The sequence below is a fragment of the Aythya marila genome, assembly GCF_965140915.1.
Source record: "Aythya marila genome assembly, chromosome: 2".
Taxonomy (NCBI): domain Eukaryota; kingdom Metazoa; phylum Chordata; class Aves; order Anseriformes; family Anatidae; genus Aythya; species Aythya marila.
Genome location: NC_139043.1, coordinates 14,495,327 through 14,510,407, shown reverse-complemented (window position 1 = coordinate 14,510,407; position 15,081 = coordinate 14,495,327). Strand labels below are relative to the sequence as shown.

General features: G+C 33.9%; 1 protein-coding gene across 6 annotated transcripts in view; it reads right to left on the bottom strand.

Annotated features, from left to right (window-relative positions):
• Nucleotides 1-621: 621 nt before the first annotated feature.
• CUL2 (cullin 2) overlaps nt 622-15,081 on the bottom strand; it is a 48,979-nt gene continuing 34,519 nt past the window's right edge. For all 6 annotated transcript variants that reach the window (XM_082752507.1, XM_082752506.1, XM_082752505.1 and 3 more), the window contains 10 exons: nt 14,839-14,898; nt 14,323-14,451; nt 14,128-14,214; nt 13,430-13,582; nt 12,978-13,055; nt 9,853-9,919; nt 9,054-9,256; nt 6,179-6,280; nt 5,314-5,430; nt 622-1,242 (listed from right to left, as the gene is read on the bottom strand). In XM_082752507.1, the coding sequence (XP_082608633.1) occupies nt 1,111-1,242; nt 5,314-5,430; nt 6,179-6,280; nt 9,054-9,256; nt 9,853-9,919; nt 12,978-13,055; nt 13,430-13,582; nt 14,128-14,214; nt 14,323-14,451; nt 14,839-14,898 (1,128 nt within the window). In that variant the 3' untranslated portion in view covers nt 622-1,110. The remainder of the gene's footprint in view (nt 1,243-5,313; nt 5,431-6,178; nt 6,281-9,053; nt 9,257-9,852; nt 9,920-12,977; nt 13,056-13,429; nt 13,583-14,127; nt 14,215-14,322; nt 14,452-14,838; nt 14,899-15,081) is intronic.

The window sequence follows — 15,081 nt, the reverse complement described above, 5'->3', positions numbered from 1 at the left end:
CAGCCTGGAAAAGAGAAGGCTCAGGGGCAACCGCATCGCACTCTACAGGTACCTTAAAGGACGCTGTAGTGAGGTGGGGGTTGGTCTATTCTCCCACGTGCCTGGTGACAGGACAAGGGGAAATGGGCTAAAGTTGTGCCAGGGGAGGTTTAGGTTGGATATTATGAAGAACTTCTTTACTGAAAGGGTTGTTAGGCATTGGAGTGGGCTGCCCAGGGAAGTGGTTGAGTCACCATCCCCAGAGGTCTTTAAAAGATGTTTAAATGTAGAGCTCAGTGATATGGTTTAGTGGAGGACTTGTTAGTGTTAGGTCAGAGGTTGGACTCGGTGATCTTGGAGGTCTCTTCCAACCTAGATGGTTCTGTGATTCTCTGAAATCAAGACATGCACTTAAACAGAGGTGTTTTTTTTGTGTTTTGTTTTTTTTGCAATCATATCAAACATAACATCATACCTGGTACTCAGTTTTATATACAAGTCTTATGACAGTCTTTACAACAGATCTACTTCAGAGGTTATTCAAAACCTGAACACAACATTATTTTCAATCTTACCAGCCTCAGAATTATTTACAGAGATTAATGCTATATCCATTTTTACAATAATTAGAGACACATCATATAACTTTATTTTTTTATTTGACAAGCAGCAGTATCATGTTCGGTTTTTTATTTTTTTTTTTTACATTTTAATGTAGATACAATTATTAGGTTATCTGTCATATTACAATATTTAGTTGTTTTGTTGTTTTTTTTTTTTTTGTTGTTTTTTTACTTTGTCTTAAGATACATTAAAAAACATCAACTGCAAACGTGAAAGGGAAGGGGGGAAAAAAAAAGCATGGTACCCAACCAAATTTCCACATTTCAGCAATACTTCACTCATTCTTTTAGTAAAGTTTTAAGAAATGTCATAATGACATGAGCTTGAAATATCTATAGGCATTTTCATTGACGCTCATGACATGGCACTGGTGATGTTGTAAACAGCAGAAAAACAGGGGCTGCCAAGTGACCAATTATGGAGGCACAGGCCTGCCTCTTCCCACAGGAACACACCAAACAGTGACAGCAATGATCTCCTTACAATCATACCTGCAGGATAGCAACATCATGCTACATAACTGTATTCGTCTGCAGAGGCCTGGCTTCGTTCTATGTACTGTTTGTCTATCAGAACTTCAATACACTTCTTAATCATGCTGATACTTGGGTTAAACCTAGCTCTTGATTGGCTAATCACCTGCAAAAGAAAGACAAGTTTCATGTGTTATTTTCATTTACAACAGTTATAAATGCAACAGGAAACTCACTAAGCACTTTAAGGAAAAAAACAAAAAACCAAAAAAACAACAGTTTACATTTCTTTTAAAGACAAGATTAAATAAATACAGGACAGTTAATTTATAACAATAAACAAAGCATCTCCATACAGTAGTGTCAAGAGACTTAAACAGACTGCTTAACTCATTGGTTCAGTTTGCATATTAACCACATTTTTTCAGTCCTCTTGCTTGCTTAATTTGTTCTGGTACAAGTGAGGATAAATATCCAAATTAATATTGATCTAACATTTCTTCACTTACTGTTAGTACAGTTTAAGCAAAGTGAAAGCATTATAAAACCAGCTATGTCTTTTCCAGTATCTATGCTGGCTCTTCCTAGGTTAGGTATCTTTTACTTCCATTTATATACTTGTGATGTTCTGTAATATTTAATTTGTGGACTCCCAAAAGGCTTATGAATTTATGGACTTGCCTTCAAGTCTTACTGGGAAAATAAATGCCAATAAATGCCAGTGCAATAAATATGTTAATCTTAATTTTCACAATATACAATCATAAATGGTTAAATTTCACTTGACCAGATTTCTCAGAACTATTTCTAAACCTGAACACAATTTTCCTCTCATGCATCATCACCTTTGTTATTATGAACAGATAGAGAAGACATTTTCATTTAATAAAGTTTTGTGAATCCTATGTTTTCTTTATAACATTTCAAATAGTAACTGACATGCATACAGATAAATAGCAAATTCTCCTAACGTCGGACTAGGATCTTATAATAAGAGCTTATTTATTCTTTATTAAGAGTTTAAATTCATTAAAAATGCAACCTATCGTCAGAGACTCTATTGCACTAGGCAATCAAATTTGTAAGACAAAATAAGGTTTACATGTACTTTTAAAAAATTATTTTATTTTGTGAAGTTACACTGCAACATTGCTGTCTCGGTTGCCACCCTATTATGATGTGAGCTAGATTTGTTGTGTTTTGTCTACTAAATTCCAGCCCACACCTGGCCCTGAAAGGCACCAGAACAACTGAAGCAGGGTAAATGGAAGCACTGACATCCTTTTCCATACAATTTGAGACTATTAAGATGAGTCTTTATTTATGTCACTAAAGATCCTACAATTTGGCAAGTTCAATCCGGCTATGCTGGAACTTTTTAACAGATAAAATAAAAAAAAATATTTATGATAAAAACAAATCTATATGTGCATTACAGAAGAAACAGCAGCTGCTGGCTAAACTTCAGATCTCTCTTAATAGTTTTGAGTTCTGTGCGTTCTCTTCTAGATAAGTGAGGAAATGGCGTGTAGCAACAGAATATGTAACTTGGAGAGTTTTTCACATTAAAGTTTTGTAGCCAGCTTATAGAAAAGAAAATTACTATTACTTTCTCCTTTCTACTTCCTGGCAGTGGGAAGTGAGGGAAACGAAAGACCTAACTACTCAAGTGTTAGAATATATTTAGCCTGTAGTTTCACGTTTGTTCTGTAAAGAAAGTGATTTTTATTTCAGCTGGATTTCCTGTTTTCTTTACAACTTTTCATGGCTGGCTTTGTCCCAGCTCCAGTGAGGAGCTGGAGCTCTCTGTTAGCCAACAGAACTCACCAGGTAAAAATCACCCAGCAGAACAAACAGAAAGCTCAGAAGAGATAGTTTTGTTGGGCTAGCAGCCAACGGTCTGGTAAGTTCCACAGCAGCTCAAATGAGAAGAAACTTGGTGCTAACAAGCTATTAGATCAGCTCAAATTTCACCTAATTTCAACCCTACACTCAGACTCACTGTCATAACCAATACTTCATGTATTATTCAGGACAGTTAGATCTGAAGACAGAATTTTGTATTAGTAGGTTTGTTGTTTTTTTGTTTTTTTGTTTTTTTTGCAATACAGGTCAGTCTGCTGAGAAAGCTGAGCATGTTCAACCCAAAACCACCTAGCAATCTGGGCTTACTCATTTAACATAAAGCAAAACAAGTTACTGAGCTCAATGCAGATGTAACTAGGTAAAATTTCCACCTAACATGAAATTTTCATTTTTAGTGCTAAATACTCAAAACCTGTCTCCCCACAATTTGCTCTACAGTCTGGCAACAGTTTCTGAAGTACCCAAGAGTCCATCTGTATCCTAGACTGCAGCGTAGATATCTAACAGATTTTGAAGAACCTAGCTCATATGTCCTAGTTAAAGTTTAGCTGAGGAAGCATGAAGATTGGCACAAATTCAAACAGCTAAAAATCACGAAAAATTAACTCTAATGGATTTTTGTACTGCTTCACGTTACTGCTTGAACTTCTACAATTGTTCATTTAAGATGACATCAGGTCTCCACAGTACATTGCAACATAGATAAGAATTATTTAGAAGTCTAGCCTTCAGTTTTTATTTATATTCTGGGAGGGTTAGAACATGAAATATTAAAAACTGGGAACTACAGACTAAATGAATAAGGACATGATTTTCATAAATTTATATGTCATAAATTTAGTTAAAAGCTAAGGTAAAAAAAACAATACACATTGATGTGGCTGGTGATAGATAAATGGAGCACAAACTTTATTCTGTACTGTTTTTTAAGCTGACTAGTTATCAAGATACTCACTTTTCTGGACAAACTTGAAAAATCTCCTGATGTTAGTAGACTGTACTATTCTGCAAGAGTACTGCACGAGCAAAATGCAGCATAAACATGTCAGATACTGCCTCCTGAGCTGGACAAAGGAAAAAGTAGTTTTTCTGTTTCTAAGCTGTTCAAGTTTGTTCTCTCTTCCACCATTTAAACAGGTTTCAAGTAAAGCACACTTTGAAAACTTTTTAAAGTTGTGAATATGGGGGAATATATTTTCAAAGATAAAACAGGGCTTGCCTACCATTTTCTGGTTTTAACATAGAAATCTTAGAGGATTTCATCACGATTGCATGAATTTAAGTAATAGAAGAGCAAATAACCGAAGATTTTGAGAAGTAATCAAGGCCTATGCTTCCTCATCTTTTACATGTTCGAAATCAGATTTCTTAAATTAAGCTTGCTTTCAGAGAGTTTGCGTACAAACACTATTTATTTAAAGATTCAAAACCTTTCAGATGTCTCGTGTTACTAGTCAATATGAAAGCTCTGACTTATAAGCTCTCTGTAGCTGCTTATTTTGCTTAGGAAAATAATAAAAAATAATTGGCAACTATGGTAAACTGTTTTCTCCCTCACCACAGGACATAAAGAATACAGAAGACCTCAAAATGATGGAATGCCTCTCCACCACATTCAAAATGGTCCAGAAAAGCAGGAATCTTTATTTCCTCTCCCACGAATCTGCTCTGAGGTTATTCAGCAAAGCTTGGGAGACACAAGAATGACTTGGAAGGTTGAGAAAAACTAGGGACTAGCTGGTATGAGTGAAGGTTAGGTTGGAATAGGAAATGCAATTAGGCAGGCAACTATCACAGATGGAAAAGTAGAAGAAAAATGAAAGAAACAGCACCTTTTTCTAAGCCAGTCCATGACAGTTCACAGATCATTATTTTAGAATATTAAAAATCTAGACAACTGTACTGCTAGTAAAAATAAAGATTAAGAGGTGCTTGTCTACATACTCAGACAACATTTAAAATATAAGCCATGAATTAGAACAAAATCCAACTTTACAATTAGAGCTCAAAATTGGCTAGGTGCTTCTGTGGAAATGTAACGTCTAGAATATCCATACTCAAATGTCTTCAACTGAACCTACAGCTCTGGCAACGATTCCTATAGGACACAACATCTGCAGGCACAGAACCAGACAACTGGAAAGAGCAAGCACAGAGACGCTTAATGCTTTAGTGCTAAGACATATTTACAGGGCTCGGTGATCACAGGTAAGTGCCCCAGTGCTATGGTTCAAAGTAGACTCCATTGGAATTCTCATCAATTTCACTGAAGTATTAGTTTTGACATTGGAGTTTTGTGGTCAGATGTTTTATCCAGCTATCCTGAAGATTTTCCTCAAAATCATGCTTAAGAAGAGGATTTTTCTCTTACCTCCTGAATAAGAGCATTATGTCGCAACACTTTACGTGCTTTCATGATACGGACTATAGCAGCTTGAAGATACATTTTTCTATCTTCATCTACAGCGCTTCTGGTCTGTTCCATCTCCTGCGATAAAGGAAGAATGGTAAAGTTTCAAATATAATAAGATCAATAAACACATCATAAATGTACCTTGAATCTAAACTTTTTACTTTATTAAAAGTATTAAAAGTACTTTATTAAACGTATTAAAACTAATATAAAAACCTAGATAAAGATCAATGTAAAGCACTTCTGTAAATCAAGAACACAAGGTTTCATGGAAGTCGGCAGGTAGGTAGGAGGAAGCCAGCCAAATCAGATTTTGCTATGGTGAAAAGTGGGCAAAATTTACTATAAGATACTGAGTTTATCAGCACATACACCTCTTGTATATATATCTATGTCTTAGGAGATATAGAAGGAACCTGGATTATTGAAATTTGAGTTGATTATAGTTGATAAAGGACGCAAAACCATATGAAAACGGAGTTCATTGGCTCTGCTGTTTCTGGAATAAATTACTTTTATAAACACTAGTAACAAAAAAAGTCTCATTAGATAAGACAAGGTGAACGTCAATTCAGTTTGGTACAAGAGGAATAGCTCTTGTTCATTTTTTCTTCTTATTCCCCAACCCTTTTTTTTTTTCTACCTATACTTTAAGTACAGAAAAAATTGCAGTGCTTAAACTGTAAACTTAAACAATGTTTTCAGTGATGTAAATCTTACAGAGACCTTTATATCTGCTTTTACCAACCTAATACCATCAATTCAATTTTAAAAAAATAAGCTTCATAAGCTGTTCAATCTACAAACATCAAAGAATACTTGCCTGTGGTGTGTCTTTCTGCATTGATGTAGTAATTTTAAATTTTGTTCGTTTACTGCTGAAGTTCATATTTAATGAAAATGTAGACTCTGCCTCTACATCTTCCTGCAATAAAGAATCTTTTTAAAAAACGGAAATGGAACCAAAAAAGAATAAGCAGCAAGGATTTACCAGGATAACAGTTTACTTAAAAAAATCACAGGTAGGGGCTTGCATACAAACAATTTCAGTGGATTTGTAGGTGAAAATTCTAAAGAGCCACCTGAATTAGGTTAGTTTTTAAAGTTACAGTTTAACTGACCTAGAAATCCAGTCTATTTTACAAAACACTATAAAGAACTCTGATACACATGAGTACTGTTAGTAAGTCAATATTATGAATAGAATAGTTCCAGTCCGAAGGGGCCTACAAAGATCATTAAGTCCAACTGTCAGACTACTTCAGAACTGACCCAAAGTTAAACTATCATTAAGAACGTTATCCAAATTCCTCTTAAACATGGACAGGCACAGTGCATCAACCACCTCTCTAGGAAGCCTGTTCCAACATATACCTACCATCTTGGTAAAGGAGTTTTTCCTAATGTCTAGTCTGAACATTAAGAAAAACTTCTTTACTGAGAAGCAATTAAAGCAATTTCAGTTTTAATAATTGAACAGCTGTTTTAAGTTCTGGTTTAATACTTCAACAGTTTATCTTAGTTGGAAACACTCTCCTTTTAAACACATTTTTGTCCCTGCAAAGAAAGTAGGATTTGCATTTATTTATGGCAGAGCCTCAAGAGAGCAAGCTATTACTTTCACAAACATTACTAAAGTTGCCTTAAAGAACTTAAGGAAAAAAAATAAACATTTTATGTTGTATCAGAAACAGTTGATGAACTGCAACTTCTACAGTTCCACAACTGTATGCAATTTCTCTTTTTTTTTCTCATCTGGATCTCAATTTTTTTCCCCTACATATGTCAAAGTCCATTTCTTTCAATAAATTGTAACTATTCCCAGCAGTCCCAACACCTTTGCATTCAACTAACAGGATGACCTGAACAATCTTTCCAATTTCCAGGCAAGAGTCTGTACAAGTATTACCAATTTCCAGCAGAACACAGTTACCAGGCTTCTTAGACTTTGGAATCTTGCCAAACTACGGTTGCCTCAAGTGCAAATACTTGAGCAAACTCTTAAGCAAACACTGTCAATATTTATTTACAAAATATACCAAATACTATTACTTTTAATTTTATATTCTGCAGACATTCTCTATTAGAATATAGTATCTAGTCATAGTATAGAAAATTTAATATGAAAGGGCAAAGATCAACAGCTTTAAAAATGTCTAAAAACTTTAGTACTGTTGTGTTTATTTGAGTATAAATATATTGTTTAGTTGAGTATAAAACAAAACAAAACCAATAAAAATTTTGTCAAAAGTTTGTTTAAAAAAAAAAAAAAGGAACAAGCAAAAGCAAACTGCAGTATATAATACATTGTACTTTGCTGTGCAGCTCAGACATAGGTAGAGAGAAGTCAGTATATTTAATTTCACTGCTTAAGCCACTGAATTTCACTGGCTTATCCAATGAGTAAGCTGACAGACTGCATACAGATCAGCTTTCAAATTGCTGGATGGAGTGCAAAGAAAACAGAATTAGGAAATATGTTTGAATACAGCAGCCTGTAAGTTAAAGAACCAGAAAATGCAGTGGTAAACTTTAAAAAGTAAAAGGATTGGAAAGCTATACCATTCAATCTTCAATGACATATGCTTAAAGAAACTAGATAAACCTTATATGGCAGACATAAATAAATGTAAATCCTTTAAATAATGGGCAACTTTCTAAGATGATGAAAAATCTCACTGTTTTCTGTAATAGCTCCCAGTGTTATATTTCACCCATGGTTTAACAGACATCTTCCCAGCCACTGTTCCAACCTGAGCTCATTTCTAGATATTGGAAGCATGTCCTATGCTTCAGCCAAGCATCAGATCTTCCTTGCGATCTCACTTTCCATTTTCTAACATTTTCCTGGTTAAAAAAAAAAGCAGCTATCAGAGCAGCTTTGGATTTCTTCTCGTAAGCCAAGTGAACAGCTTATCAATTTGTTCTGCTTGATACTGTCTGAGTAACTTTGGCTTTCTGGGCTAGCTGGAAGTGCATACTAAAGTTTGTACAGTATGCAAAGGCACTTCTGTAGCATTACTTACGTAACAGACTTCGGTGCCCTTCACTGCATGGGGAAAAAAGGTAAGTGATTTGATGTAGGTCATACAGAAGTGTGAGGCAGAGTCGGTAATAGTACCTGTATGAATCTTCACCTTAACCACGAACAAAGCTCAGATATTACTAGAACTCCATGAAACTCATGGAATGACAGCGTTTGGCAAAATGCAGCAAAAAACCTCTCACACAAGCCCTCCTTGCTCTCTGTCCTCCCTCCTTCTCCTGTGTCAGCCAGGAACTATATGGTTGCTGTTACTTTCAGTCTCTTAATCCCACAAATTTATTTTAAGGATCTCTTTAAGACACTTTGATTTACTACTCAGGCTCCTTCCCATGATCCCACTACTTTGAAAGTGATGTATTTAAAGAGAATTTCATCCAACAGTAGTGAGTTTAAAGACACATGGATTCAACAGGAACAATAAACAGTCCTAGTATTATTACCTTTTTTGCAGACCCTGCTTTTATAGGCATATAGAACAAAGATGGTCTACTTCTTCCTCTCTTTCCTTATAAATATTTATAATTGCTAACAAGGCCCATAATATATTAAAAAAAAAAAAAAAAGAGCTGATTGTTTTGTATTAAAAAAGCCCTCGACAAACAGTAGAATCAAAAGACTGAGAACATGAAACACTTGCATCATTACTGCATACCTTGTCTGAGTCATGGTTGATCATTTTGACATCGAGTAAGGATTTGATAGTTTTTGTCAGTTCCTTCTCATTCATTTGTGTACTGTCCTGAAGCTCCTTGTAACTGACAGTTTCACTGTTGTTGAAGGCAAGCAACACTGCCATTTGGTATGTTGTGACCATGGCTACATACGGTTTGCACAAATAATTCATTTTTACTTCACCTGTAATGATACAAGTAGTATTTTATAAACTGATTAACGTGCTGAAAAGGCACCTGAAGCCTAAATGCTAGAGCTACTCATACAGTTCCTACACACATGCAATTCAGACCTCAGTATGGCATGGGAACATGAAAACCGATGTTGTAAATTTAGGCACATAGGATATGGTTTGCAAAAAAAGAACTCTAATTATGAATACCACAACAGTGGTGTTTTCAGGAGAAAACTGAAAGCGTTGAATTTGAATAATGCAATACAATTTAAAGTAGTAAAAAAAAATCCAAATACCCTCAGTGCAACACGCAAGCTTCACTTAGTAATAGCTTACACAGAATCACAGAATAGTGATTAAAAAAGGCACTGAAGAATGTACATTAAGGTACAACTGTAGTTTTCCCTGGACTTAACAAATCACATGCAGGTTTACAAACAAATTTTGGAAATACTAAATAGCAAATATAACTTAATGATGCAAAAATAATAAACTGACTTAATATGCAGTGTAATGCTCCACCTCCAATGTTTGCCATCATTTGACCTTTAACAAACAATTGCCAGTTGTACAAAGCATAAGTCAGCAAAGTGTTCGTTTTTACCTGTACAAAGATAATGTAACCAAGTAAGCTTCCTTCCACTAAAATGTTGACTGTAGAATAATTCAAACTGCAAAACAAGATGAACTTCAGTTAATCACACATATAAACTTAGAATAGTTTAATATCACACTAACACTTCAGCAAAGAAATACTGGTTTTATGCTCACTGTATTAGATACAGACCTTGCGGATAAGTTCATGACAGCACCTTCTTTTAGAAGATGGGTGATCGAGCACCAGTTATTTAGTGAACTCCTTGAACACATTAACATGCCACTTGATGACTCAATCAAAAAGATTGTTGGGACATTCATACTCTCAAAGCATAAAATATTGTAGCTAAAAGTACCGTAACTCGACTGAATGCAACAGTTCCTCAATGTTTATCAATCCTGTTATGTTTCATTATTCTGTTCTTTCCAATTTCATATAAAAACAAACGTATTTTTGTTTTTTCACCATGGTGAAATCAAACCCATATTCAGTGGCTTTGCCTTCATTTGATTTAATTTGATTTATAATCAAATCAGAAAATCCATTTTACTCATTTTTTTAAGCATCATTTAAAAAATGTAAGCTTTTAGTTAACAGGTATTTCCCCCACAGTCAGCTACACAACGACTCTCAAGATGAATCTCATCTTATGTTCCTCAACACATTTTTAGGGAAAAATTTCAAAAAAAGCAAGCTTAAAGGAGGGTAACGTTTTTGTCACTCATCCAATTTGGGTTTCAGGCTAGACACAACTACACAAATGGAAAACATCGCAGAACCCAGAATGACTGGAAGTTCTTAAATTTCTGCTGCCAAACTTGTAAGACTTTGAAATCTTCCAAAACCTATTTTCAGAAAGAAGCACACATTTATGATTTAGAAGTAACATTTCAAACTTATGTTGACAGCAAAAATTGAAGCATCTCCTTAAAACTGGCATTTTAAAAACCTTATTTCCTGAATTGCATTAGTAGTAATGTTTTAACTTCTTCCTGAATTTTTTCTTTTTATATGAATTTATAGTCATTATGGAAAGTGTTACATCATTCACTCTGGACAGCAACTTTTCCTGGTATTTAAAATATAGAAAGACACATAAACACATAGAAAAACAAGAATATGAAGAGATCTACCTCTGAGCAAGAAAAGGACTTAATTTAAAAATTCCTCTCTTCCTTGAGAAATATGGAAAAACTTTGTTCCATGCTTTTGTGCAAGTGAAAATTAGCTATGCAGACTGAAATTTGGCAATAAACTACACAAGTCTGGCATCTATAAATGAAATAGCTCTACAGAACACTCTAGAAATGCCATTCCTATAAGATTCTTTCAGAATTACATCTACCTACATTTAAATATCATTTTCACAGAGTAAGAGAACAAAATGCATAAGTGACTTGTGGATTGTGACAAGAAATCAAGTTTATAGAGAAGATGCAAAATTATCCTACTTTTGTATTATATGTAATTTATCAATCTTGCCATTCCTGGAAACAAGTATCCAGTGCAGAGACAGAAAAAAAAAAACAACAACAACAACAACAAAAACACCTTGGAAAATAAAGGAAACACTGGATACAACTCCAGTTACCATCAAATAAAGTTAAATATATAAACATATAAGGAAAAAGGTGGCTTTTGACATTTTTAAGAAACGGGTGTTTCTCCATAGACAAGCTTAAGTAGGTACAAAACAATATTTGCATACCATCCAAGTGACTATATATTTATAAAAAGTTTGCGACTTTTTCAGGTTTGAGACAGCTGGCAGTTGTACAAATACTGCCATAGTTTGGAGTGCAACTGCAAAATTATTATTATTAGTAGTACTAATTATTACTACTACTACTACTACTATTATTATTTTCCTTTTCTCTAAGTCCAGTCAAAATTCATAAGAAAAAAACCTTCCTTTGCTCTCTTTCTGGGTCAACTGATCAAATCTGACAGTAAAGACAGAAGTTGTCAGTATTTCAAAGACATCCCAAGAGCATGTTCTATTTCCTTAGGGAACTATGAGGATAATTCAGAGCATTAATTCTAGCCAGGTGCCCCAAGAATAAGTGTTCTCCTTTGAACTGGCGAAACACTGAAGCTAGACAAGCCACCCAGACTCTGAGCTTCTTCTAATATGCAAGCCCTTCTTTTCCAGTTTTTCAAATGAGGCACAACTCACAATACTCCTAAATGTTAAGCCCACAAAGAACAGCAATGTGTCATCAATTACCTTCTGTGGATCCCATGTTATCCACGGAATGTAGGTTGGAAACTTATTACTCAAATTAACTGCCACTTAATGCATCAGAAATAAAAGGAGAATTATTTAAGTTCTAACACTTAGTAGTAAAATGTGAAAAAGCTCCTTCACCACTGAAGCAGACATTTGCCAGTACAATTTAGATCAGATAGCAACTCAAGGCAGCATACAGCAAGTATAAAAACTGCTATATTTTTATACCTAAAATGTACTTCATCATTAAAATATATGTTAGCAAAGCTGAAATACACAGAGTATATGTTTTGAACAAAAACACTTTACAGATAACTTTTAGAACAGAACAATATCATCAAAATTAATAAAATGTTCTACCCATACAAAACAGAAATAATGTTAAATAGCAAGAGAATATTTGGCCAAAGTAAAACCTTTAATGCTTTGAGAATTCTCAAAATTATGTTCAAAGAGAAGTTTGCATGAGTTTGATTTTGAACAAAATGTGGCTCATACAAAATACACGACAAGAAAGCTGTATCTGCTTTTTAATATACCAAGTCTATTCAATTTTAATATTACTTTTTAGATTATATAAATAATTGGTTAAAATCATTTGGAATTGTTTTTAAAGTTAAGAATCAAGTCAGTTCACTTGATTGTATTTAGTAGCATTTTCCTCTTCGATCACTGAGTGTAGAAAACAAAAGAAATAAAAGTTACGCAAATACATACATAGAAATCAAGATACCATTTGGGTGACCTTTCCAAATTTCATATAACTAGAGAAAGGGTAGCCTTGATCTACAATCAAAATGAAATAGCTCAGGTTTTCCTCTGTTAGAGTGATCATCATAGTGTTTTTTTTTGCAGTTTTGACATTTTCCACATGTTTACAAGAAGCCTCCTACTAACCTACCATCTGTACACTTTTTTCCAGTTCCTGAGGAATTGCAAATGTAGAAGAAGGAGCCTGAGTTAGAGGCCATGCACCAGCCTAAGGGTATCAGGAAAAACAAAAGCATTAACATTTTCATACAATATATATATCAAGAAAAAAAATAACACCACTGAACAGTTTTACAATGTATACTGTCATAAGACGCTCACCTGAGACCAGAAGTTTTACTGCTCATTATACATGCCCCGGTGAGACAAACTCAGGTAAAAAACACAAGGCATTTTGCATCACTACTATTTAGTGTGCTATCAGGTTAATTTTAAAAATTAAAACTAGGAAAACAAATTATTCCACACTGATCACAAGGTGTGATATAAGAAGTGTTCCTAGTTAGAAAAGTATTTCATTTGTTATCAAAACAAAAAAAAAAAAGTACAGATAACTCAGTAATAATAAACATACATTAGTACCTGTAGAACATATATCTGAAAACTAATTCCCAAATCTATAATCGTGTCTTGGTTTTTGATAAAGTTGTTGAATTTATTGTTGAGATCAGCACTAACACTCATGTCTGTATACATTCGATGAAGCTTGCTGGTAAATTCATAACCACAGGCTTGCTGTGAAAAAATAATTGTAAGAAGTTTTATTGTGAAAACAATACCTATGAAATAAATATTGCACAATCACGCATTTATTACTATAATATGAATATCTAATTTTTAGAAGCATTATACACTGTTTACAGGGAACAGAAAATATATGTATAATAGAAAACAAACGCTATAAAAGAAAATTATCAAATTTATCTTATCTTTGTGCACACTAGTTTAGATGAACAATGTAATTTCTTATAAAATTAAAAGATAAAGCTAGTTTATGACAGGCTGCTTTTGCTTTTACAACATAAAAAATGGGCTACTGAATACACTTCATAAACTGCCCAAAAATCATTAAAAAAAAAAAAACAAAAAAACACCAAAAACCTTGAATATTTAAGTGATAGTTCACAATGTATCTTTCATACACTACTTCATTTTTGTTTTTAACTATTTTAAAAAGAATCTACTGATTGCTAAGTTATCTCTGGCACCCTCTGCTGCTCCCTCTAAACATTACATTCTCTTACACTTGTTTACTTTACATTAGAAGAGGATTACATTACCTTTAGTTTATTAATCATGGCTTCTTCAGAGTCCATAGACATAGACAAACCATGAATTAACCTTTTTGCCAACATTCTGGCATAGAACTGCATGGAAAAAAAAAAAAAAACAAACAGATATAAGGATTTTTAAAAGTGTAACCACACTTTTGTGTAAACTTTGTGTAAAGTTTAAATTTGAATATCAATAGTTACCTTTTGGAATACATCTTTGTCATCAATGTATTTGAACACGGTAATGAAACTTGTAAGTTTGTCTTCTACTTCATTCTCTGTCATTCCTTTTGCTGACTTCTTCAACAAGTTGTCACAGTATTTGGCCAGCTCAAGTTAAAAAAAGAGAACCCCAAACCTACTTGTCAAGCTTGAGAACACATGTATACCAAAGTACTCTTAAATTCTACATGAAAGTTAAAACATGAAGTAATTCACAGTCCATAGTCTCATGTTCTATTATAAGGGCTGTATTCACAGGTAAAAGACACCAACTACATCCACTAAAAACACAAATTCTATATGAAAAACTGTAACTGCACCTTTTTTTTTTTGCATACCTTCAAATGTGCATGGGGGTTAAGTAACCACTACTGGCATATACACCTGATGCTGACTTAGAGAAATGGATATTCACGTGACAGTCCCTGTGCTACTTTGTTTGACAGTTATAAGGAAGTATTATGATTAAATTCTACAATAATACTTATCACTTACCAACTCAGGTGCTTTGCAGATTGACTTGGGCTCCCTATAGTTAACTACTGATGTCAAAGCCTACATAGGAACACAGAGTAAAGACATAAAATGGAAATGACTTGAAACTTTTTCTGTTATGAATTTTAAAATAGTTAAAAAAATGTTCAGGTACAGACCATCCAAGAGCCTATGAAACTCAAAAGAAACAATGAATAAAGGGATTTGGATTACAGCTGTGTGAGAATTTGTTGAATATTTTTA